Genomic DNA, 27,871 nt, shown 5'->3' on the forward strand with positions numbered 1-27,871 from the left:
GAAACCGTTAACTTTTCAGGATTTTCCTCGGATTATCCTATAGGTTAGGTTAGGTTTGTTTTATGGCAATCCTGAAAAGTTACGCGTTTCTGAGAAAAACCAAATTATGACAATAATTATGTCAAACAACATATACGACATAGCGACATGCGGATATAGGGTGGGTGAGGGGTATAGGCCCTTGAACAGTATACTGTGCAAAAGCGATAATTATACCACGTCGGGGGCAAACAAGCATACGGCCCGCCTGATGTTAAGCAGTCACCGTAGCCTATCGACGCATAAAACTACTTTTTGATTTTCTTGGATTTGGATTTTCGCGGTATGCGAATTCGCAATTGGGATTATTACTGCAATGTTCTTCCGCCAGAGTGCAGCACTAGTGCACATTCTAAACCATAGAGTAACTTATACATACTATGTTTTAAACAGTTTTTTAACAAGTTTTCCCTATGACATTGATGCATCAAGGCGACGGTTTGTTTACAGGTGGCCTACCGCGAAAAAAAAATCGAAATTTCGTTATCTGCCTCTATCGATCTAATATTCAACAGTGATAGAGAGGCAGAAACCGAACTTTAGATTTTCGTGTTTCGAGGTAGGCCCTGTGATTGTGCTAGTGAATATTACGCAAAACTCTGCGTAGAGGGCCTACGCAGAGTTTTGCGTAATATTCCCTGTTTATTTTTTTATTGCAAAGGGAAACAAACAGCATATAATCACACATACAGTATAACAAATTAATTTAACACAACAGCCATAACAGTTTCCACTTACAGGTAACACAATAATTTATTGGCATTTATTTCAGTTTCATTTATTTAGGACCAACTGAGATCATTTTTTCTTTGTTAGTACAAATATGACTTATAAAATATGGTTAGTATTAAATTATTTCACGGTTTAGACTCACTTGTTTTTAGTCACTCGCGCGACATGTTTCGGAGAGCCTAGGCCTCCTTTCTCAAGCACTAATAGTGCGAGCAGCGTATAGTATGTCTCACAATGTATTATAATCTATGAACAATGTTATTCTATGCTCAAAAAAAAAAAACTTCAGAAACATTTAAAAGCACATATTTTACCTTAGATTTGTTGTCGCCGTCGACGTCATCGCTCAGGTCCTTGATACCAAGCTCGAGTTTGGTCTTTTCGCGAAGTAACTGTTGCTGTTCGGTGGAGAGAATGTCCTTCTCCTCTCGCGCTGACGCTACGTCTTTGCGTGCTTCTTTCAGTTTCCTGCTCGCTTCTCTCACATGGTCTTGGGCCTCTCTGACCATGTCTGCGTAGTGCTGTTGTTCTTTTCCACTATTGGCACGTACTTTCTCCAACTGTATGAAGGTAACATTTAACATATTAACATAACGTGTTTATTTACTTATTAATAAACGTGAATAAATTGCAAATTATTATTAATAACTAGCTTTTGCAGGTTTTGTCTGCGTAGGAGCTATAGTTATTTTTAACTTTTTATCTTTTAACCCTCGGATGGAAGACGGTATATGCGTTGAGTTGAGTTGAGAGGCTGTTTGTTTGTATAGTATGATTCTTCTCAAATGATTTTTACGCCTAAGACCCTAATCTGTGTTTTCTGTGAGCGGTCGGCCATTGTATCTGAGGGCGTGGCCATTGTGTCTGAGCGCGTGCCATTGTGTGGCACGCGCTCAGACACAATGGCCGACCTTGCAAAAAGAAACAATGGCTTTTGTTTGACAAATTAGGGTCTTAGGAGTAAAAATCAATGGAGAAGATTCATACTATAAGTTTGTACATAACAAGACCGAAGTGATCCCATAAGTGTTCCGTTTGTCAAAACAAAGTTTTGCACGGAACACAAAAAAAAATGTTCCCCAATTACTTTGAATACGTATTGACAAAATATGTAGTTTTACTGTAGGATTTGTGGTAGTAAAGTAATGGTTCTCATTTACACTGTGGATGGACATGTAGATCAGGGTTTCTCAATCTTATAATCGCACATATACCAATTTGATTACCCCAAACGATGATACACATGCTGTCCTGCCCAGCGAACCCGCACACATGTTCCGAGCAAGATCTTCGGGACGCAACACGCAACAGACAGGGCGTTAAGCGTCGCTACCTTCTGGTCCCGCTTAATATGAAATACGAAACCGTCGACACGAGAAGAAGAATTACCTAGGATGACCTAGGCAACTGTGAGTGAAGTGAACCTCCATCAGAACATTTTTCACAATTCGTTTTCGTTTCGTTATGTTTCGGTTTCCAAATGTCTGTAATAATTTTAGTGGGGTTTCTAAATGAGCATGGTAGTGTGTCAAGCCAAGTTTTAAATGTAGTTACCTCCTCAAGTTTCCTCTTGTTCTCGCGATGCTCGGTGTCGTGTATTATGAACTCGAGGACTCGCCGCGCGCGATCCCACTTCTGATATTCCTTCAATTCCTCCTTTTCCTCCTCCAGGGTCTTCAGACGCTCTTCGATCGTTTGGAGAAACTCGTTTATCTTCTCCACCTGGAAAATAAATAGTTATTGCATTAGAGGGCTAATTGAAATAAATCATTTAACGGATATGCATTTACATCATACTCTGAAATGTTTTATAGACCGTTAAACGTCGTCCAGTAGTACAACCAAGCTTTATTGAGCTTAGCGTGGAACTAGGCTGATGTGTGTAAGATTGTCTAATATTTATTTTATTTTTTAGGTACTTATTGAAACCTATCTTCGGACTCGTTAATTAATATGCAAAAAAAATTAATATATCAATTCTAATTGTTGATTTTTTCATTGTGATTGACCTACCTAACCTACAATTTATTAATACGTAAAAGTTACATTTTTTACAGCTTACTACGTAATACGTACGTACGCACTTAGGCGTTCTTGGCGTTGTAAGTACGACGGCCTATGCATACAGCGTTTTTTTAACGCGCCGTTGAAGCGTATTTCTGTCGATACATTCGCAATTGGCACAGAAGTCAAACGCAGCTAGTGGACATTTGCACACCTACATTCTATTAGAGCTTATGCATACCGCTTTTTTTAACGCACCGTCGACTTGCGTTTGTATCAATATCAATACACCGTAAAAAGACACGAACGGCGCGCGCGCGTGTATCGATGCAAACGAGCGTTTGTATCGCGACAAACGCAAACAAACTGCTTAGTGGAATGAAAAACGCGATGTGCAATGGACCTAAAAAAAACCCCTAGAAAAATTTGCATGCTTCTTCAAGTGAAATGTACGCATCCAAAATTACTGTCCACCTATGTTCATCACTACATTTGTGCAAATAAACAAATCTTTATCTAAATATGACGAAATATGTAGTGGCAGGCAATTGGTCGATTCTTACCTTTCCGACGGTTTCTTTAAGTATAGTCACAGATTCCTCCCTGCGCTCGTCATAGACCCTAGTTCCGGCGACTTCTCGGAGCAGCTTCAGACGGTGGGAATCTGGGGCGATAGCCATTTGGTTGATCTGAAAAAAAAAGGAAACTCAAACTCAAACATTTCTTACGCAAATAGACAAGGACACTTTCACACGTCGAACAATATATTTGAAATATACTCTACTTCAATTCAGTTTTAACTAAAGTCTCATGGTCGAGACTCGAGTCTAAAATGGGCTCTTAGTGGCCGCTTTAACTAATATGCCATAAATCTGCATTGCTAGACATAGCTGAGCTCACTGAAGAATCACCTCAAACTATGCTCAGTTGCCTGCGACAGGGGGGTGTCACTACGCAGTGGGCTGCCGCTCGGCTCACACGATAGTCGTGTCACGTGGCGCTCGTGCAAAATTGAAAATACACAATGGCTTTGAAACCTAAATCTCGATCTAATCCGTATAAAACATCGTTAGACGGTAGTACTATTAGTTATTCTGTGCCTGCGATCTTATTAATTGAGACCGGGTTTGCAATCAGCGGCCAGCGGTTCTACTTAAGTCCATTTCATTACCTTTCCCTGTTTGACGATGTAATAAGGGTTGGAATTGGACAGGCCAGCACTCTCCAGCAGGTTGAGCACCTCTGACCTCGGCACCACCTTCTTATTTAGGAAGAACTGGTCCTTCTTCGACCCGATAACGCGGCGGAGGAAGATTTCATCTTTCTCGATCTGCAAATAATATTTTACATATATTAAGGATCACTGGGCATGTTATCTCATCATCTTTGAGTGTTAAGAAGTGGTGTTGAAGTTTTTTTTTATGCAAGTCCCACCATGTTTTATATAGCGTAACATAGAACTTTAACCCTTAAATGCATAATGATGGATGCAGCCTACACAACAAAATCGTCTAATTTTATACATTATTAGATAAAATCTATTTGTTCTTTGTTCCTATATTAAAACTAATCTGTTATCCGATTTTTTAATTAAAACGCAATATTTTTATTTATAAAAATTACATTCGTTTTAAGACAATAAAAAAAAAAGTTGTTTATAAATAAATAAATATTATAGGACATTCTTACACAGATTGACTAAGTCCCACGGTAAGCCCAAGGAGGCTTGTGTTATGGGTACTCAGACAACGATATATATAATATATAAATACTTAAATACATAGAAAACACCCATGACTCAGGAGCAAATATCTTATTTATTAAAAGAAAGACTTTAAAATTACACAACAGACTCAGTGGTCCCACACTAGGCTAGGCCTGTATCGTGGTGACCGCTCTACAGATTTACTACATAACAAAATGTCGGAAAATTTTAAAAATTCAAGAATTTGATGATTTTGTATGTGATTTCGGACGTTTTTTTCGGGGTTTTTATTTATTTTATATTTAAAAACTTTATCATAGGTGTATCACAAATAGTGTACCTTTCTGATGGCAGTAAGATTTTTCATATATCTCTTGCTGAAAATTATATATCTACATAAATATGATTTAGCCTATGCAACTTCTAACACTGATTTTTAAGTGAAAATCGACGTTATATTTTTTTTACTATTTTTCCCATAATCAACAAACAATTACGTAACACATATTAATTTCGGCCTATTATAGTCATACTTGTTATGGCCATTTTTTGCCCGGATGCTGCACTTCATGATAAAAGCAAGCCGCTTTGCACAGTGCTAGTAGGGACCAAACTGAGTGATTTGACCCGCAGCAGCGCAAGTTTCACCCCATAGGAACAGAGATGGCGCCACTTCTTTAAAAAATATTTCAAAAAATTCTACAAGCTAAACCAATGAACCGATTTAAACGTTTAATATCTCAAATGAAAGCTCATTATATACATTACTTTTAAAAAAATACTCAAAAAATATATACTGATTACTTTCGACAAAAAACGGCATCTTAAGTTTTTTTTTTACTCGATTGATAGTTTTTACTTGGTTTCTCAAAAAAAAAGTATGAAACATGAATAGCTTAATGCTTGTATATATTACTGAATCAATAACAAGTATTATAAAAAAAACCCGACACCGATACCTCTCATACTTCACGAAATATAAAAGTTTGAATGTGAGTGTAAATTTCTTCAAAATATATTTCAAAAAATTCTACAAGCTTAACTATTTGACCGATTTCAATGTTTAATATCTCAAATAAAAGCTCATTATATACATTACTTATAAAAAAATACTCATAAAACATATACTAAACCCTTTTGGCAAAAAACGGCATCTTAAGTTTTTTTTCGTACTCGATTGATAGTTTTTACTTGATTTCTTAAAAAAAATATTATGGAACATGAATAGTTTAATAAATATATATATAGTACTGAGTATATAAAAGTATTACAAAAAAACCCGACACCGATACCTTTCATTCTTCACGAAATATTTAAGTTCAATTATGCACGTTCTTACAAAAAAATCCTTTAAAAAAAATCTTCAACCGCAGTAAGTGCACTGATTTTAATATGAAATGTGTCATATGAAAAGAAATCACCCAATTTATTTTAATAAATAAAAAATTTATAAATAAAAACTTAATAAAGTTTTTTCCTGGTGGTGAATTACAAAAAAAATATAACAAATCTAAAATTAGGAATTATTTTTATTTAAAGTGACTACATTTGTAAACAAAAAACTTAAATGTCCTCTTCGGGTTCATATTTCATATTTATTTATTGCAACCGTGGTTTTATAGGTATTACAAATTCTTGGTAGTTCCACATGGACCCCGTGGGGGCATACCAATATTACATGCATACTTAGGATCGAATCTTAAATCTATGTGTATAATATAAAAGTAGGTCAATTTAGTAGTTTTTATACATATAAGCCGAATTGAATCAGATAATTTTCAGATAATTGTCAGTGTATTAAATACAAAAATAAACGGGCAACTAATTATTATTAGGTGATGTCAAATTATATGGTTCACCGGTAGATGTAAAACTGAAAAAGAATAGTCGTTTTGAAGTACTCGTACCATTCCAATACTACAAAATTACTGATCATACATGAACTGGTTGCTGTAGATTACTGTTGAATTATTTTTGTGCCTAGTTGATAACCATTAAACCTATAATTTTGTGCCAGACCTATAATTAGTGGTCAGCATGCAAAATAACCCTGGATTGAAAATTACATTAACTTACTTTTGATTTGTACAGCCACATTTGCATGATTTACACTGGGCTGTGCATGGCCAGCTGACGCGACGACACCCACAATGCATAGTTTCGCAGCCAGATTTGCAGCCACAATGGTCCAAGAGGCTTAATTGAGACCAAATCGCTGTAACTGCCGACCATTCCGGAGTCCATCCCCGAAAAGATGTACATGGTATGGAAACTTCTGGTTTCAGAGCGTTTCCCCATATATGGCCCTCTTGGTAAGCTACTCGAAGTGCATGTTTATAGAGAGCAGCTGATGTAGGTGGCAGGGTTGGCAGGTTCTAATTTCTCGGCCAAATCAGATTTGTTCCCTGAACGACGCCCTCCATTGACTGACAACGAAGGTGGACAAATTTGGTTTCCGTACTGGAAGAATTCGTTCAGATCAAGCTGCCTTTCTCTGGCCACTATAAAAAGACGGGAAAATAGGAGTATGTCAACTTTTAAGTTTTTGATTTTGTCAGTTGTCAGGTGTGTAACTACATATTTTAATTTTAGTATAAAGTTACCCTAGATTTGTGTTATTGTTTGGCCAAACGGAACACATAAACGTAAATGAAGTTCACAAATATTTGTTTGCTTCAAAAAACAAGCTTGTGACAAGCTTGCCACCTACATCAGCTGCTCTCTATAAACATGCACTTCGAGCGGCTTACCAAGCGGGCCACATATGGGGAAACGCTATGAAACCAGAAGTTTCCATACCATGTCCATCTTCTTGGGGATGGACTGAGGAAAAAGAGAGTTGGACTCCGGAATGGTCGGCAGTTACAGCGATTTGGTCGCAATTAAGCCTCTTGGACCATTGTGGCTGCAAATCTGGCTGCGAAACTATGCGTTGTGAGTGTCGTCGAGTCAGCTTACCATGCACAGCCCAGTGTAAATCATGCAAAGGTGGCTGTACAAATCAAAAGTAAGTTAATGTAATTTTCAATCCAGAGTTATTTTGCATGCTGACCACTGATTATAGGTCTGGCACAAAATTATAGGTTTAATGGTAATCAACTAGGCACAAAAATAATTCAACAGTAAATCTACAGGCACAAAAAATATCCAACAGTAATCTACAGCAACCAGTTCATGTATGATCGGTGATTTTGTAGTATTGAAATGGTACGAGTACTTCTCAAAACGACTTTTTTTCAGTTCTACATCTACCGGTGAACCCGAAGAGGACATTTAAGTTTTTTGTTTACAAATGTAGTCACTTTAAATAAAAATAATTCCTAATTTTAGATTTGTTATATTTTTTTGTAATTCAGCACCAGGAAAAAACTTTATTCAGTTTTTATTTATTAATTTTTTTATTTATTAAAATTAATTGGGTGATTTCTTTTCATATGACACATTTCATATTAAAATCAGTGCACTTACTGCGGTTGAAGATTTTTTTTAAAGGATTTATTTGTAAGAACGTGCATAATTGAACTTAAATATTTCGTAAAGAATGAAAGGTATCGGTGTCGGGTTTTTTTGTAATACTTTTATATACTCAGTACTATATATATATTTATTAAACTATTCATGTTCCATAATATTTTTTTTAAGAAATCAAGTAAAAACTATCAATCGAGTACGAAAAAAAACTTAAGATGCCGTTTTTTGCCAAAAGGGTTTAGTATATGTTTTATGAGTATTTTTTTATAAGTAATGTATATAATGAGCTTTTATTTGAGATATTAATCATTGAAATCGGTCAAATAGTTAAGCTTGTAGAATTTTTTGAAATATATTTTGAAGAAATTTACACTCACATTCAAACTTTTATATTTCGTGAAGTATGAGAGGTATCGGTGTCGGGTTTTTTTTATAATACTTGTTATTGATTCAGTAATATATACAAGCATTAAGCTATTCATGTTTCATACTTTTTTTTTGAGAAACCAAATAAAAACTATCAATCGAGTAAAAAAAAAAAACTTAAGATGCCGTTTTTTGTCGAAAGTAATAAGTATATATTTTTTGAGTATTTTTTTAAAAGTAATGTATATAATCAGCTTTCATTTGAGATATTAAACATTTAAATCGGTTCATTGGTTTAGCTTGTAGAATTTTTTGAAATATTTTTTAAAGAAGTGGCGCCATCTCTGTTCCTAAGGGGTGAAACTTGCGCTGCTGCGGGTCAAATCACTCAGTTTGGTCCCTACTAGAACTGTGCAAAGCTGCTTGCTTTTATCATGAAGTGCAGCATTTTGTTCATAACAAGTATGACTATTAGAAAAAATCATGCATTTAAGGGTTCACATAGTATATGTATGAACAACTAAGACTATTCACTGTGTGCCAGATTGTGACGCCTCCCTAGATGTAGTGTAGGGACACCCGGCCCGAAGCAGACGGGCTGTCGATCACGTCAGCGAGTGACGCCGCCCTAGCAGCTATGTTTAGCCCTTTGAGCGCCCCGACGCACGCAGTTATAGCCCAATGTCAACATTCGTGCATTCTGACAAGGTGGCGGACACAATAGGCTTGGTGTTCAAAGGGTGAAAATAGTGCTTAAAGGTTGTCCCATGAAGTTCACATTTTCCCACTGTTTCCCTTCTCCAACAATGCATTTTGCAGTCACTAGTTCTACCACTTAACTCAGACGGTTTTGGTCAGATAGTTATGCTGGTTTACCTCCGTTTTGGCTTAATTATTAAGATTTAACTAAGATCTTTTTTGCTTAATTAACCTTTTGGACGCCAATGACTGATATATACTATTGATATTGAGATGTTGGAGAAAGTTCAACGTAGTTTCACCAAGATACCGAAGAAACTCAAAAACATGTCCTATGAAGGAAGACTACAATTCTTAAAGCTCACAACCTTGAAGGAGCGCAGAGAACTCGGAGATCTGATTGAGACATACAAAATACTAACCCAACACTACGACCTTAAAGATTTCCATAAGATGCTAGAATGCAATAGTAACAACCGTCTGAGAGGTCATCAGTATAAGCTGGTGTCTCACAGGTCCTACAATAATCCTCATAGACACTTCTTTAGCAACAGAGTGGTCAACGCTTGGAACAAACTCCCAGGGGATGTAGTAGCGGCCCAAAGTGTCAATGAGTTTAAGAATAAATTAGATAAGCACAAAGCAAATTCTACTCAACACTGAAAACTTGGTTTATGACTCTGGATACAGGCATTATCAGTTGTTTAAACTGCCTGCCTGCATTACAAATAATAATAATATACCGTAGGTTCAATGCCAAAGAACGATTAATCGGTTATAGACCACAGAGCAACATAGCATGCATATGCATAGTTCAATTTCAGTTTTGACACTGGTGACGTGGCATCTGGATGACAGCTTTTGTGTTTGATGCGGCATTGAAAAAGTTAAGCAAAACAAAACGGTGGACAATACTCACTGGTATCCTGTTGTCTGAATTGTCAAAGATAATTTCCACAAAGGCAGAGATGACTCTCGGTCCTGTGCCTTCATGAAGCAGAGCCAATCGCTGCTCCGGTCGGAGATGTGAGAACTCATCGCTCAGCACAAACTGGATAGCTGAAACAATGCAGAAATAAATCTCTTATGCTGCCTTGTAATGATAAAACAATGCACCAATAGTATATTGTTAAACAAGGGATGAAAGGCACCCATTTCTGTTGAGGTAGTATAGAGACTGAAATGGTGCCTTCTACTTTTCATTTCGAATAAGAAGAAAGTAAAATATATGTGCATTTAAAAAAATATGACTAAGTATAAACTTGAATAGTACATCTTGAGGGTACTTTCTATTAACAATTTAGGCAAAAGTATATTTATTTATTTATGGAATGGAGAGTTAATTATCAGAATGGAAATTGTACAACAAATCTGTTAAAAACCAAATTTCATAATAAAAATCTCATAGCAATTACTAACACCAAGCATATTATGACCTGGTTGATACTAATTCCAGATTCGAGTAGGTAAAATACGTACACGGACTAGAACTACTGTACTATTCTATGCTTAAACAGAACTTAGTGATCATAAGACAAGAAATCACTTACTCACTTTTCACTATGATATTGAAGTGAATGTTTATAACTTACCGTGAAAGAAGTTGCTTTTTCCAGAACCGTTACGTCCAACTACGACATTATGCCGTTTGTCGAAGGGCTCTACAACGATTTGCTCGCGATAACTCTTAAAACCCTGAATTATCACCTGTAAACAATAACATTACACGGTAACACATTTCAAGCATTTATTGAACTAACAAACTCCAATTTATACCATGTCTTAATGTAAAAACTAAGTCAGTGAGGCTTGTTACCTGTTTTATATGCATTTTCGCTGTTTTCTTATAATATTAATAAGTAATTTGCGTTTATCTACAATCAGGGCGCCATTCCTGCCTGACGCGCGTTCACGAGAATGTTTCCAATGACAGTTGGCATGTCATTATTGTCATTGATTGTTAGGCAAAGACCTTTTACTATAAAGCCGGCTCCAGACTACGCGGAGCGAAGCCGCGAACGCGAGTGTGGAGTCGATTTCGCTGATTAGCGAACTAGACTCCACACTCACGTTCGCGGCTTCGCGCCGCGATTCGCGCATGTGTGGTGGGACTTTAACAAGACCGTGCACTGAATATTTTCGACTAACCATCCTTTTCTAATAAGTGAAATTAGAAAAGGAGTTCCGCTTGTAATATTAGTTGTAGTTTATTATGCATCACGGCCCATGTAGGAGCCGTATTTAGCTAGAATTAAGTTGTATGTAAGGTTGAGCAAAGCAATATATACAAACAAACGGGACGAGCGAGAGAATAGTAGAACGGAGTGTGTGATTCTGTCTACGCAGACTAAACAATTGACGAGTGTGTATATTTGGTTGGATTGGTTTACTTGTACATATTTGTAATAAATGTCATTAAATGTTTGGAATATTAGTATATTTCACTCCCCAGCAAGCCTATTTTTATTTTGTCTCGCGTAACTCTGTCAAATTCTGCGTAAATTGGTTCTTCAAATTGACGTTCTGAGGGCCTACCGCATACCACGTTCGACGTGATGCCTCTCTGTCGCACTTGTAAATTCGTCCGTAAGTGTGTCAGGGAGGCATCACGTCAAACGTGGTTTGCGGTAGGCCCTCTGAATCCCTTCCCGACCCGCTCTCTATATCACTCCTCCCCCCTGCCACCATTTTTTCGTTAATCGCGGCTTTTGCGATAATAATTTCAAATTGAAATAATTCCAATTCCTACTATACATTTGGTTACGTTTAAAAGGAAAAGGCTCCCGAATGGCTAATATCAAAATGGCTGGCTTCGAAATAAAGACGTGTAACAGCAAAAAGGTATGGTAGCAAACACACTTGTAAATTGTTATAGGACGTTAATGGATTTCTTTCTATAATTGTATTGTTTGCAGGGTAAAGCGATGTTTTCTACAAAGAATTACGAACCAGGTGATATCATTCTGGAAGAGGATCCTTTGGTATCATGCCAGTTTGCGTGGAACGCTGCATATAAATACATAGCTTGTGATCATTGTATGAGGTTAGTTAGCCATACCTTTATTTTTAAAAGTCATGAATATTCTTTGTATCTTGATTTCAAACGAGAAACGATTTCGAGCAGTCTCCTTTTATAGATTTGTCAGTGATTAAATACCTAACACATTTTCGGTACGATTTAGCTGATACGCACATTGTAGTATTCGTAAGGCCTATCTTTACGAAGTAATATAAGTCAATGCTTTTGGAATGCCTAAAATCATTTGCCAGTATTTTCAATAGCGATCAAAAGTTCTGCTACATTCAAGTTTTTTCCTATTCAAAATCCTACATTTCTAACCTTAAAATGTACTCCTAGGCCCCTAGAAACCCCCGAGCAAAATGTAAGGCGTCTATCAGCCAACCCAGACATGGTTCTCCCACACCCAGATTGCTACGACATGTGTCTCGACAACATCACAAGTTGCGACCAGTGCAGAGCCTATTACTGCTCGGAGAGCTGCCGGCAGCAGGCATATGTAAAGTACCACAGGACAATATGCTATGACTCGAATGATTTGCAGCATCCTATTGTTGTGCTGTTGGAGGCTTGGAAGTGAGTTTATTATTTATTTTTTTGAGCATATAAATAATAGACTGGGATGTACAAAAAATTGTACCAGGGGAATAGTGTAATAAACTGTATTGATTCCTTGGCAATTTATTGTGAAATATTGTATGAAAAGGATGAAACTAAAATAAAACTGTTGTAATAGAAGAACAACAGAAAATTCAGTAGACAAGGGCGTATATTTTTTTCATGGCCATAACAATACTTTAGCAATCCTACAAATATGTACCTAGATGTAGTGCAGGGAAGCCCAGCCGGAAACGGGTGGGCTGTGGATCACTTGTTTGTTGCACTTATTCAGCCCAATACCCTGTCTAACTATGCAAATAATTCCCTCCTAAATATGTTGTGTTTTCCAAAATTGTCACTTAACTTAATTCTACTACTAGTATAGTTTGCTATTATCATAATCATTTATTTAACTTCAGACAACAATGGTGCACAATAATACAAATGAAACATTAGAAATAAAATAAAATTAAAATAGGTTCTAAATAAAATTAAAATTACATAAATTAAAAAATTACACTAAATTATATACAATCATTTACTTGCTGGAGCCCGTACATGAACACTTACACAGTGACTCATATACGGGCAATCCAGCCGGTCTGCGATCATGGCCAGGACGCTGTTGCGGCTCGCGCGCACTCTGCTGAGCATCGCCGCGCGCCGCTTGCTATTAAAATCAATATATGCTATTAAAGGTTTAAGATGTTTGAATAACTCCTTTCTTATCCCCAAATACATAAGTCAAAATGACAGTTAAAGACAAACGATTCATAGCTAATACAGGCTTGTAATGCGTTTATGAATACCACCGTTAATGTTCCAGGCCCCTCCACTACCCACCCGAAACAACCAGCATCATGCTCGTAGTCCGAATACTAGCCTACATCCAGCAGAGCTCAGAACCGAGTTTAGCCGTCGCCACAATCAAGCAGTTCTGCCACCGCACTATGAATGAAGATGAGGAGATTATGCACAAGTTACTTGGAGACCAGTTTGTGGATCAGCTTAATATGCTGAGGGAGCTTACGGCCAATGTTGTTAACGGGGATGCTGTGCAAGAGGTAACTCCTAAATTCTACAGGAAAGTCTCTCAGAATCAAAGTTATTCACTCCTTTGTTGCTAGCTCGGAATCGAATCGGGCACCTGTTGATACACAATTTAAACTGCACATTTTTGAGAAGCCACAGAGGAGAGGTTTAATTGTAGATGAAAGAAGATTTGTGAAGTGTAAGCATTGTCCATCGCTGAAGATATAAACCACAATGTTGTTGTTCTCCATTGTGTGTGGTCATAAGCAAAGTGGAACACACATTGCAAGTTGAATATATTTAATACGTCTTACCTGGAGTATGCATGCTAAATCTTCTTCTCTAAATCAGGGGTCCCTTAAAATTTTTCGCCCCAAAGGCCATCCTTTTCGCTCCTCAGATTGCAGGGAATTTGCCTATTCTCGCGAACCATAGTTAGGGTTTCCCTTGTTTATGTCAATGCTAAGGTTTTTAAAGGTGCATGAAATTTCATTACTTAACTTCTAATAAGGTTCTAATAATGGAAAAAATGTGTTTTCCGAAATAAGATTTTTCTCTGAATTTAGTTTTTCTTCCAGTTCCTCACTCCCGACGGCTTCTGCAGCCTGATGGCGCTAGTGGGCACAAACGGGCAAGGCATCGGCACCAGCCCCTTAGCCATGTGGGTCAACTCGGTGGTGGAGCTCACGCTCTCCGACGACGAGAGGAGGCAGCTCGACCTGTTCCTCACCAGGATGTATGATAAAGTGCAGGAAGGTGAGCATTTATAAAAATAGAACACTTGTAAAAAATATTGTGGGTGAATTTAGTCCATTTGATAGGCAGTAGAAAATGTTAAGAAAAGAGATTGAGGCAGTGAATCTATAGTAACTCAACTGCGGATGTATGTACAGTCAGTATCACAAGTAACGGATCAGGCTACGCGTCAAAAGTATCTCTCTAATAGCTTTAGAAGAAGAGGTATGTCTCTATATGTTGATTAATGGTTCAATTCATTGTGATAGATACTTTTGAATGCGAACTGTAGAGATATACTCGTATCTCTCTATTTCGAAAAGTATTCCAGGGTGGCACATACATACTTTTGGTATGATTTTCCATCCACTATTATTGTTGCTGACTATATCCACCTTGAGCCCACAGAAGAACACAGCTATCAACACTCCTACATACTCTGTAAAATGTGCAGAAGGTAAAGCTCCCAACACATACTACTACGCGCTTGTGACACCAATGGAGTTACAAGTATCCATAACCTGTTACTTCTGCTGTTCCTTGTGCGGCTCCCCTGGCCCGTACGCTTGTTGACCACCGTCATAGTACTAAAAAAATTAAACGAACATGAATTAATTTTCAGAATCCGGTTCCTTCCTAAACACCGAAGGCTCCGGTCTCTACAAGCAGCAAAGTGCATGCAACCACAACTGCGCGCCCAACGCCGAGTCTACATTCCCGTACGGCAACCACCGGTTACAACTTAAGGCCATCAAACCTATACGGCCTGGGGAAGAGATCTGTATCAGCTACTTGGACGAGTGCTTCTTGCAGAGATCCAGGCATTCTAGGCAGAAAGTAAGTTACATTTAATACATACTTTTAAATGCCTGCGACCACAACTGCGCGTCCAACGACGAGTCTACGTTCCCGTACGGCAACCACAGGTTACTACTTAAAGCCATCAAACCTATACGGCCTGGGGAAGAGATCTGTATCAGCTACTTGGACGAGTGCTTCTTGCAGAGATCCAGGCATTCTAGGCAGAAAGTAAGTTACATTTAATACATACTTTTAAATGCCTGCGACCACAACTGCGCGTCCAACGACGAGTCTACGTTCCCGTACGGCAACCACCAGTTACAACTTAAGGCCATCAAACCTATACGGCCTGGGGTATAGATCTGTATCAGCTACTTGGACGAGTGCTTCTTGCATGGATCCAGGCATTCTAGGCAGAAAGTAAGTTACATTTAATACATACTTTTAAATGCTTGCGACCACAACTGCGCATCCAACGACTAGTCTACGTTCCCGTACGGCAACCACCGGTTACAACTTATGGCCATCAAACCTATACGGCCTGGGGTATAGATCTGTATCAGCTACTTGGACGAGTGCTTCTTGCAGAAATCCAGGCATTCTAGGCAGAAAGTAAGTTACATTTAATACATACTTTTAAATGCCTGCGACCACAACTGTGCGTCCAACGACGAGTTTACATTCCCGTACGGCAACCACGGCTCGGGGAAGATATCTGTATCAGCTATTCGGAAGAGTGCTTTTTTCGGAGGTCGGAGGAATTGCCTACGCAATCGGATAAGTAACAAAATAACAAATAGCAAACTAATAATGCTAGCAAATAGGTCTTGTCGTCTCAAACACGGCACACTTTTGTTCCATTTGTGTGCATTGCCTCTATAAGATTACTTTAGATGTAAACATTGGTGCTTTGGACGGGCGAGCCGTCTAAACGGTTTACCTCTATGATTACTATTTGTGACATTTTTAACCAAAAGGTACCACATTGTCGCTTGTCAGTAAGGTTGATTTCAAATTGAAGCTGTATGGAAATAGCGCCTTATTGACAATCGACAATAAGTACCCTTTTGATTGAAAATGGCACATTTATAGACTTTAAAAATTAGTTAAAAAAATTCTACCAACTACAAAAAACCTTCTCTCAACAGGAGCTCGCTCAGAACTACCTATTTGTGTGTGACTGCCACCGCTGCCTCTCCGAGTCCTCCCAACCAGAATGCACCAGCGAGGAGGAAATGTCCGAAGAAGACGCGGACGACTGATGCTCTAACCTGCTGGCCTTCTGCTTGCTTGGCCTGTAATGGACCCTATATGCAGTGCTTAAGGTGCAATTTTAAGTACCATGAGTTGGCCGGCTGAAAGTGTGTAGTGAATAAAATTGTGTAGTAAGTGAAAAGTGACTTTAATGAACAGAGTTTAAGCTTCAGTTTAGTAAGTGATGGAGACGCGAATGACTAATGTTACAATGTGCTAGTATTCGGCCTGAAAAATTGACTTTAGGCTTACGTGTACAGGTTGATTCACAAGAGCTGGCACGAATGGAATGAATGAGTGAATGAAAAGATAGACATAGAACATTTTTATTCAACATCACATGAAATGGCAGAGTTAACAGATAGCATAATACATTTTTTTTACAGATAAACCTTAAATTTAGACTTAAAAACTAAGAAATTGAGTTGCACATTTCAGAGAGAAATATTCATGGGAGCTTGCCTTAGCATAATGTTGCAGTGTATTTACTACAACCACAGATTATATAATACTATACTACTACAATGCTGGTTTTCAGGCAGACCCTTGATACATTATCCCTTACTCGCTGTTAGTCAAAAACTAAATAGCTTAGAATTATGTTAATATGTATGTATGAGTGTAAACTATATGTATTAGAAATTGGACAGAACAATTAGCCTCATGCATGAAGTTTATATTTGAACGAAATATGTTTTATTCGGATGTTTGTTACCGTTATATCATGTTACTAATGCATTTCCGTTTTTAAATTACCATTTAATAACTTAAAATTATAAATAAAAAGTACAAAAATTTGTCCGCGATTTGCTAGCTAGTGAGCGAAACGCTCGAAACGCCACGTGACGTCACGCGTTCGACAGATTAGTGTCATTAGTAGCAAACGTCAGTTGGGCCGCCCAACGTGTGACGTCATCACGCTCTGTCGAATTCGCGCCAAAAATTATGAGCGTTTCAACCGCTCAAAAATTTTCAACATTTTAAATATTTTTTAATAAAATAATGTTAAGGTTTACAAAAGTATTTTTATCATTTCCGGTGTTCCAACGATATAAATTATGAATCCAAAAATAAAAATAAATTCATGCATGGAGCTAATTGCTAGTATGGTGTGTAAGATGGTAGTGTGTATCATATTGACCAATAAAATGGTGGCTCTTACTATACTGATACAGGTGTCACACAATAAAAGTTTCGTTCATTACATTCGTGCCAGCTTTAGTGAATCAACCTGTGCCTGAGGTGCAATTATGAATGAACAGAGGCGGCTGTATGCAAGTTCCCAGAAAAAGATACTCTATTGTACATATATTAAGTTTCAGTTTTAATTGTAAGGACAACGAATACGAAAGAGAAGGGAAGTGCTATGTAATATTTTTAATTTTGCTGTTCCTAATTATAACCTCGTAAGACCCACCATATAAAGTTTTCCAATTTTTAATTTGAACCTTGTTCTATAAGTAAAATGGAACGAGTTTCGTTTGTTTTACAACGCAATTAAACAATAGAAATGCTACTTTATTTGTTTCATGAAAGGTTCAAATTAGATTGCAACGAATATGTACATTTTAATGTACATTTAGACTCACGAGGATAAAGATACCAATAGGACCAATCTGCATTTCTTATTTTGTGGAAGTTATCTACTATTCTATGTTATACATATATACATGGGTAATCTCATATTTAGCGTTTTTGTGTCAAGTGTATAGTAGAGTAGAATAACTTAAAAAAATACTAGTGCGGGAATGAGCACTTTTCGTGCATATGTCGAAAGTTTAAAGGGCCATATGTACTCTGCCCTCCTAGTGTAAAAATCAGTTTTTCGACAAAAGCTAGTTTCGAGATAATTCGCAACTCGTGTCGATTTAAAACATCGAATTTCCTCTTTTCCGCACTTATTAGTTATTTACGATACAATAACTATTCTTTATCTGCTTATTTGTTTAATATACTGTGAAATTTGTGAACATATAAAAATAAAATTTCACTATTGTGTGCAATGAATGTAAAGAAATGTTATATGAGTACAGTCACAGATTATATAATACTATACTAGGTACAGTGAATTTAGATATAAATATACTAGCCTATATAAAATGTATAGCAATATGAGTTTCCAGAACCTAGAGTATTCTGTAGTCTTTAATTATATGAATATTTTGAGATTTACCCGTAGGTATTGTCCCAAAACATATTTGATTAGGTATAAAAACATGTAATGAAAGGACATCCTTATAACATCACTAGGTATGCAATAGGTGTACAATTACAAATATTAAATAGAAAAGTATATGTATTAATACTGTACAATATTCTCATGAGTTTTGAATTATACAAGTTATCATGAGAATATTCACTAGACTTATATTGACCGGGAAATGGACCGTGATTACCGGGTGACACCCGTGAACAAGATGCATGTAACTGCGTCGAAATATCGGGTGCTCAAAAACAATACAAAAGGTAATCACGGTCTATATCCCGGTCAATATAAGTCTAGTGAATATTCTCATGATAACTTGTATAATAATCCCAAATTACAATCATAGTTGAGAGACAGATAGAATTAGGATTGCTAAGACAAAACTTTAACTTCCACATACACTCGGCAATTAAAAGGTCGGCGACGCGCATGTAACACCTCTGGAGTTGCAGGCGTCCATTGGCTACGGTGACTGCTTACCATCGGGCGGGCCGTATGCTTGTTTGCCACCGATGTGGTATTAAAAAAAAGACACGTGCACCGCACGCCTTCGAGTTGTGAATGCATGTCGTGTTTTGTCTTAACGATCGTTATTGCCTAACTTTCAACTTTGTGATTAAGATCGAAAAAGTTGCAAAATATTATCAATATTACCTATAATTCTCATGTTATATGAAAGAAAAGCAGGCGAAAGTAAGAATTTATCATGGAAAAATGATCCTAATGAAATCGTAAATTACTAATGAATAGTGTTGTTATTTAATATACAACGAAAGGTTTATGCGCTGTGATTTAAATACGGCCTAGAGGGATTTAGATGTAGTCGGTCCAATTACTAGTAAGAAGTACCTCTTTGAACGAGGGCGTTTGTATTTAGATTATATTTTCATTAGAACATGTAAGGGAAACAGCCAAACCTGAGTAAACAATACAACTAGGAAATGTGTGGAAACGTAATGCTGAAATGGAAATAAAATAAAAAAACCGGCCAAGTGCGAGTCGGACTCGCGCACCGAGGGTTCCGTACTTTTTAGTATTTGTTGTTATAGCGCCAACAGAAATACATCATCTGTGAAAATTTCAACTGTCTAGCTATCACGGTTTGTGAGATACAGCCTGGTGACAGACAGACGGACAGCGGAGTCTTAGTAATATGGTCCCGTTTTTACCCTTTGGGTATGGAACCCTAAAAAGGAATAAAAAGCTAGAGTCCATCTAAGCTAACTTTGCACTAACTTGAATACAACAAAGTGAGGGATTTCATAGAAATTTGACAAGAATCAAGACATCGCCACACTTTGTCATTGCAAATGCCATGCAGAGTTAGCATGGTTGGTGACACCATTAGATAAATGGGTAAAAAAACCGGCCAAGTGCGAATCGGACTCGCGCACGAAGGGATCCGTACCATTACGCAAATAACGGCTTAAAAATCACGTTTGTTGTATGGCACTTAAATATTTATTTTATTCTGTTTTTAGTATTTGTTGTTATAGCGGTTTACTGATCTTTCGGCGAAAATTACTTGACAAACTTTCAGTTCCCAAACTATTTATCCCATATTTTTAGTTGGGCGAAATTTTATTTCGCAAATTTACATAATCCCACCTAACCTAACGCAACCTAGTACGTCATTTTCATTTCGCAAGTATGGGGTTGGGACATGAAATGGTTGCGAAGTAAGGTTATGCCAACGATTGGTTTACCAAATGAAACTTTGGCGAAAAGTTAGTTGGTTGGTTGGCAAAAAGGAAGTACACCTGTTATAGCGGCAATAGAAATACATCATTTGTGAAAATTTCAACTGTCTAGCTATCACGGTTCATGAGATACGGCCTGGTGACAGACGGACAGACAGACAGACAGCGAAGTCTTAGTAATAGGGTCCCGTTTTTACCCTTTGGGTACGGAACCCTAAAAACGGGACCCTATTACTAAGACTCCACAGTCCTTTCCGTCTGTCTGTCACTAGGCTGTAACTCACGAACCGTCATAGCAGAAACTTGAAATTTTCACAGATGATGTATTTCTGTTGCCGCTATAACAACAAATACTAAAAACAGAATAAAATAAATATTAAAGTGGTGCTCCCATACAACAAACGTGTTTTTTTTTGGCTTTTTTGCATAACGGTACGGAACCCTTCGTGCGCGAGTCCGACTCGCACTTGGCCGGCTTTCATAACAAACATTAAAGTGTAAAAATTGTATGATTAACGAAGTCTTATCTTAACTATCAGGGTACTAGAATGTGCCAAACATACTTAAGTATTATTTGTGTATAAGCACTATAGTAATCGCTTGTGCGGGCAAATAATATAATTAAAATAAATATAAGTACTTAAAGCTTGTCAATTAACATGTGATGGTGTTTATTATTTTTGTGAAGTTTTTATGTATATGATTATGTTAGTCATTGGATTTCTAAAAACTATTTGTTTTGATTCTTTAAAGAAAATGGCTCTTAAAAAGAGTACTAGTTTAATCAAACACGTGTTTGCAGTTACATTATGTTATGTAACGTCTGTTATATATTTGATGTTATATTTATATGTTCTGATAAGCTTGTATGAAATTATACGGCAGCTTGTTGCTTTTGTTATGTTTGTAAACATAAATAAAATATCTAGAATGAATTTCTTATTTATTAATTGAGTCCTAGCCCTAACTTTTGTTTTCTTAACTAGCTTTCATTTATATCGAGGCAATTTAAGTTGATTACTCTGATATTTATGGCTCTCGATTTAGTCCAGTCAATAGGGATGATGACACATGTTGAATTTTATAATAAAATCTAGTAACGTAGATAGCAAATGAACAATCTATCACAATAATGTAGATATTAAAATAATATATGGAAATAATATTTCATTATTTCATATTTCAAAACTTAGGCTATTTTTCAACTTCCAAAAAGTAAAAAAGTAATGGTACCATTCGATTCCTTACATTTTATCGAAAACAATATTGTACAGCAACTATATACATAAACGCAATATTTCACCGACAAATCGCAATTCTCTTAGTTTGTCCATACATTCAAAATGGGCTCTCAGTGAACTTGACGTCACATTCACTTTTCGTTTTGTTAGAAGTGTTTTGCGAGTGAAGTACGACGTCGGGCTTTGCCTATTATTTCTGACTTTTGTATTGCTTTAATAATGCAATGGGTCCCATATAGACATTTGATCCTAAAAATAAACCTGATCGATTGATACCATTAATGAAAATTTGTCATCTAGCCTATTACAATAATTTTGGGAAATTCTAGTTGTTGCTGGTAATACCTGGGAATTTGTCTCATCTGTTACCACTGGGAAAAGCTGAGAAAAATATCCAGTATTTACTACCTAAGTTGATTCATGGTAACAACTTGGTGGTAATAGCTGAATAAGACTAGACAGAAAAACCTATAAGTTTTGTCAGGCTGACTTGGTGACAGGCTTTCCACGGACGATCGTGAGTTGGAACCCGGTTCGTACTAATTTATTTCTCGGAAAAAGCGTCGTGAAGCGTCGTACTAGCTATAAGCTATAGCCATAAGCTTTTAAACGCTTTTAACATATCCTACGCGCCAGCGAGCAAATATAATTAGGTACAAAGCGAGAAGGTTAATTTTAACAGCGTACGTTATTAAAACTTATAAGGGTTATTAGCTTATTAGCCCTATGGGTACGTCAACTCACGACGCTTTTACTTTTAAAGGTTCTTGGAGTTCAAAGAGTTAATAGCAGATTTTCGCTGCTTAACCAATTTTAGTATCGAAAACAAAAAAATAACTTACCATTTTCAAAATAACATCATAAAAATACTTAACATATAAATAACTATACCTTCGTTTACGTTGTTAATTCATAAAAACACGCAAACATATCTACACCTACAGAATCATTAAAAACGCAAAATCTCGTTCGACTGGTGTACCAATATCACAGAATATCGCTCATGACAAAATAAACGATATTATGATTCGCCGAACAATCTCAATTAATTAAAGTAGAAACAAGGTTCATTTCGTTCGAGCGCCTGAGGTCAGTCAAAGGACTGCTTCAACTGATTGCTCTTGAGTATTGGAAGTCGCAAATTGTTTTAGTTTAATTTTATTGAGTTTACGGCCAATAGAGGATCATTTAGAAATTCCTGAGGGCTTCAAATCAACTACTTGAAGTTTGTGTTGAAGATAGGTTATTTATGTTAACTTAAGTTACTTAAGTTTGAATTAAGAGAAATTGACTAATCCCCACGGTAAGCTCCAGAAGGCTTGTGTTGTGGGTAGGTACTCAGACAACGATATGGGTTCCTATAAATTATAATATACACCAATGACTTTTTATTATTAATAGATACGCGTGACGTTCATATTTGACATAATTTTTAAGAAAAAAAAACCGACTTCAATGGGGGATGCCGCTGAAAGTTTACTTATTGTTGATGGTGAACTCTTAGATTCCAGGCAATGAAATGAAATAGACAGCATATTTTGCGTAATTATCCTAATCCATCTTTTGACTAATTTTGCCTAATTGCCTAATTATTATAATATTGCCTAATAATGTAGAAAAGGAGGTAAAACCACCCACTTTTCTAGTAGCATTTCGTTTTTGTAAGGGTCGCAGTTCTAACCTAACCTAACCTACTTTTCTGATAGCATTTCGTTTCTGTAAGGGTCACAGTTCTAACCCAACCTAACCCACTTTTCTAGTAGCATTTCCGGGTCCGGGTATGGGTCCGGATCCGAGTCCGGGTCCGTGTCCGGCTGTCCGGGTCCAAGTTTGGGTCAGAGTTCGGTCCGGGTCCGGATCCGAGTTGGGGTCCATGTCCAGACCCGGGTCCGGGTCCGAGTCCGGGTCCAAGTTTGGGTCTGGGTCCATAAGGAAGAGAACAAATCGCCAAACGTGAACTATGTGTCATTGAAGAGTTCCATTCTGATCATCATCAGCAGTTCCACTTAATCAAATGTCACTTTTTTAAATGTAAATGCTGGATTTGTTGATGAACATACAAAAATCACAATATGTATGCATTTCACATTTGAGGAGTTCCCTCGGTTCCTCATGGGTCTCATCATCAGAACTCGAGCTTGACAAAAATATGCCTTAAAAACTTAAGTTGCTTAACAAACATAAAGAAGAGGACAAATCGCCAAACGTAAACTATGCGTCATTAAAGAGTTCCATTCTGATCATCATCAGCAGTTCCACTTCATCAAATGTCACTTTTTAAAATGGAAATGCTGGATTTGTTGATAAAAATACAAAAATCACTATATATATGTATGCCTTTCACATTTGAGGTCAAGTTCCCTCGATTCCTCATGGATCCTATCATCAGAACTCGAGCTTGACAAAAATGTTTCTTGAAAACCTAACTTGCTTAACAAACATAACGAAGAGGACAAATCGCCAAACGTGAACTATGCGTCATTGAAGAGTTCCGTTCTGATCATCATCAGCAGTTCCACTTCATCAAATGTCACTTTTTTAAATGTAAGTGCTTGATTTGTTGATGAAAATACTAAAATCACTATATGTAAGCCTTTAACATTTGAGGAGTTCCCTCGATTCCTCATGGATCGCATCATCAGAACTGCGTTTTGACAAAAACGGGACCAATCTGTATGTATATACTTACAATCAAAAAAAGAATTTTCAAAATCGGTCCAGAACTGACGGAGTTATGGAGTAACAAACATAAAAAAAAAAAAAAACAACCGAATTGATAACCTCCTACTTTTGAAATCTTGAAGTCGGTTAAAAACTAAGATACAGGCAATATAACTATTTATTAATCTGTGGCAATATTTAGTCATTTAGTAGATGATTGTGACAATCTTGACACATTGGCATCAGCCGTACGAGAGCCGTGTATTAATAGTTCCTAATCTCTCCGGTGGCGCTAGTTAGGCTCTGGGACATAAGGCAATAAATAACCCGACCAAATTACGTAGGTTGTTTTTGGTAGTATTTCGGTGTATGGTGGCGCCGCCTAATTACTGTTTTTTGATGGACACTTTTCATACATAGAGATTTGGCTCCTTTATATGTCTCCATGGCCGTACGACTTACTCAATATAGGTTCCGGAACCTATATTTGGTGGCTCACGATTTCCTCACGATCGAGCGCCTGGTAATAATATAATAATCTACCTCCCTTTATTTACATCCATGATATAAAATAGGTACACATACTTTGTAGTGAATTAAAATGTGGATTTTGTACCGGTATGTGAGATATTATTAAGATAGGTAGCAATATTTAAGAAATGCTACCTAGATATGCTAGCGGCAAAGTATCAGACAATTGTATAAAATTCTCACGAGCACGCTGTTATACACGCCAAGTATATCCCGTGCCGATCGTCTATCTATCAACTCAAACCATTTTCAAATCTCATTCTATAATAGATCTAGAATCGAATTTAGAATCTTGAGCGTAGGCAGATAGGTAACTAGAGCCAGTCTATGCTAAGTTTGCACCGATACTTGGCAGTGACAATGTAAGAAAGCGCCATACTTGACCTAGCACTTAGCGTGAAAAAGCGTGGTCGGACTCAGTGTAAAACCTCGTACATTTTAACATATATTTCCAGACAGTCTAGGCGGCGTTTTGCAACACGCTGCATCATAGCAAGACACTAAGATCTAGTTCCACGTTGCATTGAGTCGTTACGACGTCGCGCTATCATCTGACGCTTCCAGCGTTACGTGCTGCTGAATATTTGATTATTAATTTAACAATGCTGATATTTCTAGGATATTCCATTGTATTTAGACGCGAGTTTTGAAATACCAAAACGTGCGCAAAAACGCGATTTGTAAAAAGTACCAAGGTATAAACCTAATTTGATTTACCGAAATAACGTAAACGTAGGTACAAACAGCAAGAACTTAAAGAAGATTGAATTGCCGAAATAAACAAAGGTTTACAAAAAAAACCCGTCCTAAAGCACTTTAACATTATTATCCCGGACATCAAGTCACATTAAATTGTTTATTCTTTTGCGAGGTCACGGCTGGAATTCCGTAACTTTGATCTCGAGCGAGAAAAAATGGACGAAAATGCATTTCAACTGTCTTCATAAATGGGGGAGAATATAATTTATTCAAGAGATAATTTTCTCCACCCCTTAAGGATAGGGGGTGCGAATGGATGTTTGCACTTGCATCTCCGTTGGCGGTTTAAACTTATTTTTTTATAGTTTCCGGTTGCCAGCCTGTTAGCGTCTTAACGTGGCCTTTTGTTCGGTTTAGGAGGATTCACGCGAGACAGCGCAGAAGTAACAACAGTAACTTGTGAATTTTGAGGATGTCCGTACAGAATGGAACGTGACAATCTGAGCTAGAATTGCAAGCTGCTTGCGCACGGAAAAGCCAGCGAGCGTACAGGCCACCTAAATAAACTTTCGACAAGATAACAAACCTCTCTTACAGTACAAAGTCGTAAAGGATTTGTCGCACTTTGTAGCATTGAATGCGCGTTATATTTTCAAAAAGACGTAGTCCAGACTTCATATCAAACAGATCATATCGTAATACGCCAGTACAGGTCGTGACTCGATGTCGGTAATTAGAAGCCGTTCTAATTACCGACATCGAGTCTCAAAACCTTTCTACTCCGTAAAATCCGGTTATTTGAATCGAAACGTACCATAAAGAAATTCAAATTCTCCAAATTTCATCGAATACAGACGGGTCTTTGATCCTTCTGTCATAACGGCCCTTCAAAAATATTCGAAATACGATTACCCTATACAAAACGTAATCGTAAATTGTGCAAATGTGGTTTTCAAAGGCTGGTCACCCTTTTGAATCTCTGCTTCACTAGTTGAATGTGCTAATAACGACCGATGCGAGGGCTAGATTTAAATTAAAACCACCCTTTGAAGAAGCAAGGGTATTTAATTGTGATCCGAATAGATTAGGAGCTGACGGCAATTTTTTTAATATGTTTAGGCAAAAAATATACAGTAAAAGTGGAATGTGGTCTTAATTCAATACATTCGTGATGTATACCTACCTATTTTTTTTCTTTTTGGACATTCTTACACAGATTACCTATTTTAGTAAGTTCCTACTAGCTATTATCGGTTATTGTTACCTTTTGTTCAAGTTTATTTCCGATATGAATCATTATAATATTTTGTTTCAGATTTGTGTATCAGCATGTTGCTTACTTGATTTATTTACTATTTACTATTGCTGCAGGCTAGTTGAGCTAACTTGATTAATCACTACACTACGGAAGTTTTGTTATTAAAATTATTATTAAAATCACTACACTCTATAAAACAAAGTCCCCCGCCGCGTCTGTCTGTTTGTGTGTATGTATGTTCGCGATAAACTTAAAAACTACTGAACGGATTTTCATGCGGTTTTCACCTATCAATAGAGTGATTATTGAGGAAGGTTTATGTATGTAATTTGTTAATGTTTTGTGTAACCCGTGCGAAGCCGGGGCGGGTCGCTAGTTAGGCATAAAATACAATATGTTACCTACAATAATTTCAGCCAATCAGCATCAAGGAAGTGTTAGATTGTCACCCCAAACCCCATCGATTCGGTCATCGTTGGGTATTCCGACGTCTGCCAAATTAGAATACTATTCGCCGAAATTCCGCCACTGGCTCTTAGTACTAGAATATTGTCAATTGCGCCGATTTAAGCGGGTTGTACGATAATTGGCGAATTTTATGCCCGACTGCGTTTGTCGCGAGGACCGCCCGACTGTAAATATTCGACGCAGAATTGCCCAGGGTAATGAAAAATAGGTTGGATTTAAATTAAATAAAGTGCCTTCATGAATAAGTGGATAGGAATTAATAATTAATATTTATGGTTAAGGCATTTATTTTCTTATCATTCGATCTTCACAATATTGACAAAAAAGCTGGATTTAATTTTATTTGCTTTCCGACTTGACTGTGTGAAGTAGAAATTGGCTGAATATCTGTCATAAAAGTACCTAACAAAAAACCGGCCAAGTGCGAGTCGGACTCGCGCAACGAGGGTTCCGTACATTACATAATTTTAACAATGTATTTTTTATGCGAAACTTGAGTAAATAGTAAATGGCGGTTTACGATTTATGACGTATTAAAAAAAACTACTTAGATCTCAAAATATTGTCTTCGGTTACCGCGATAGTTACTCATGAAATAAAACTATGAAAACGGATTAAATCGCGTATATTGAATTTATAATACATCCCGA

The 27,871-nt window shown here is 37.1% G+C and overlaps 2 protein-coding genes across 2 annotated transcripts in view; one reads left to right on the forward strand and one right to left on the reverse strand.

Annotated features, from left to right (window-relative positions):
* The window catches only part of LOC134744716 (structural maintenance of chromosomes protein 3), a 34,737-nt gene extending 23,803 nt beyond the window's left edge, over positions 1-10,934 (reverse strand). Inside the window, exons 1-7 of the mRNA XM_063678634.1 lie at positions 10,833-10,934; positions 10,609-10,723; positions 9,936-10,075; positions 3,947-4,105; positions 3,339-3,464; positions 2,326-2,493; positions 1,086-1,331 (exon numbers count right to left, since the gene is read on the reverse strand). Of these exons, the coding sequence (XP_063534704.1) occupies positions 1,086-1,331; positions 2,326-2,493; positions 3,339-3,464; positions 3,947-4,105; positions 9,936-10,075; positions 10,609-10,723; positions 10,833-10,847 (969 nt within the window). The 5' untranslated portion in view covers positions 10,848-10,934. The remainder of the gene's footprint in view (positions 1-1,085; positions 1,332-2,325; positions 2,494-3,338; positions 3,465-3,946; positions 4,106-9,935; positions 10,076-10,608; positions 10,724-10,832) is intronic.
* Positions 10,935-11,699: 765 nt separating this feature from the next.
* Positions 11,700-21,298, forward strand: LOC134745030 (histone-lysine N-trimethyltransferase SMYD5). Its single transcript, XM_063679003.1, has 7 exons — positions 11,700-11,857; positions 11,932-12,059; positions 12,375-12,611; positions 13,462-13,699; positions 14,246-14,423; positions 15,025-15,431; positions 16,352-21,298. Exons 1-6 carry the CDS (start codon positions 11,804-11,806, stop codon positions 15,252-15,254), a joined length of 1,065 nt encoding a protein of 354 aa, XP_063535073.1. The 5' UTR covers positions 11,700-11,803; the 3' UTR covers positions 15,255-15,431; positions 16,352-21,298.
* The last annotated feature ends 6,573 nt before the right edge of the window (positions 21,299-27,871 follow it).

Source organism: Cydia strobilella, chromosome 10 (assembly GCF_947568885.1).
Source record: "Cydia strobilella chromosome 10, ilCydStro3.1, whole genome shotgun sequence".
Lineage (NCBI taxonomy): Eukaryota > Metazoa > Arthropoda > Insecta > Lepidoptera > Tortricidae > Cydia > Cydia strobilella.

Coding starts and splice junctions, on each gene's coding strand:
- LOC134745030 (XM_063679003.1), top strand. CDS start 11,804: ATGGCTAATATCAAAATGGCTGGCTTCGAAATAAAGACGTGTAACAGC. Junction 11,858..11,931: donor AGACGTGTAACAGCAAAAAG/GTATGGTAGCAA, acceptor TATTGTTTGCAG/GGTAAAGCGATGTTTTCTAC. Junction 14,424..15,024: donor GTATGATAAAGTGCAGGAAG/GTGAGCATTTAT, acceptor ATTAATTTTCAG/AATCCGGTTCCTTCCTAAAC.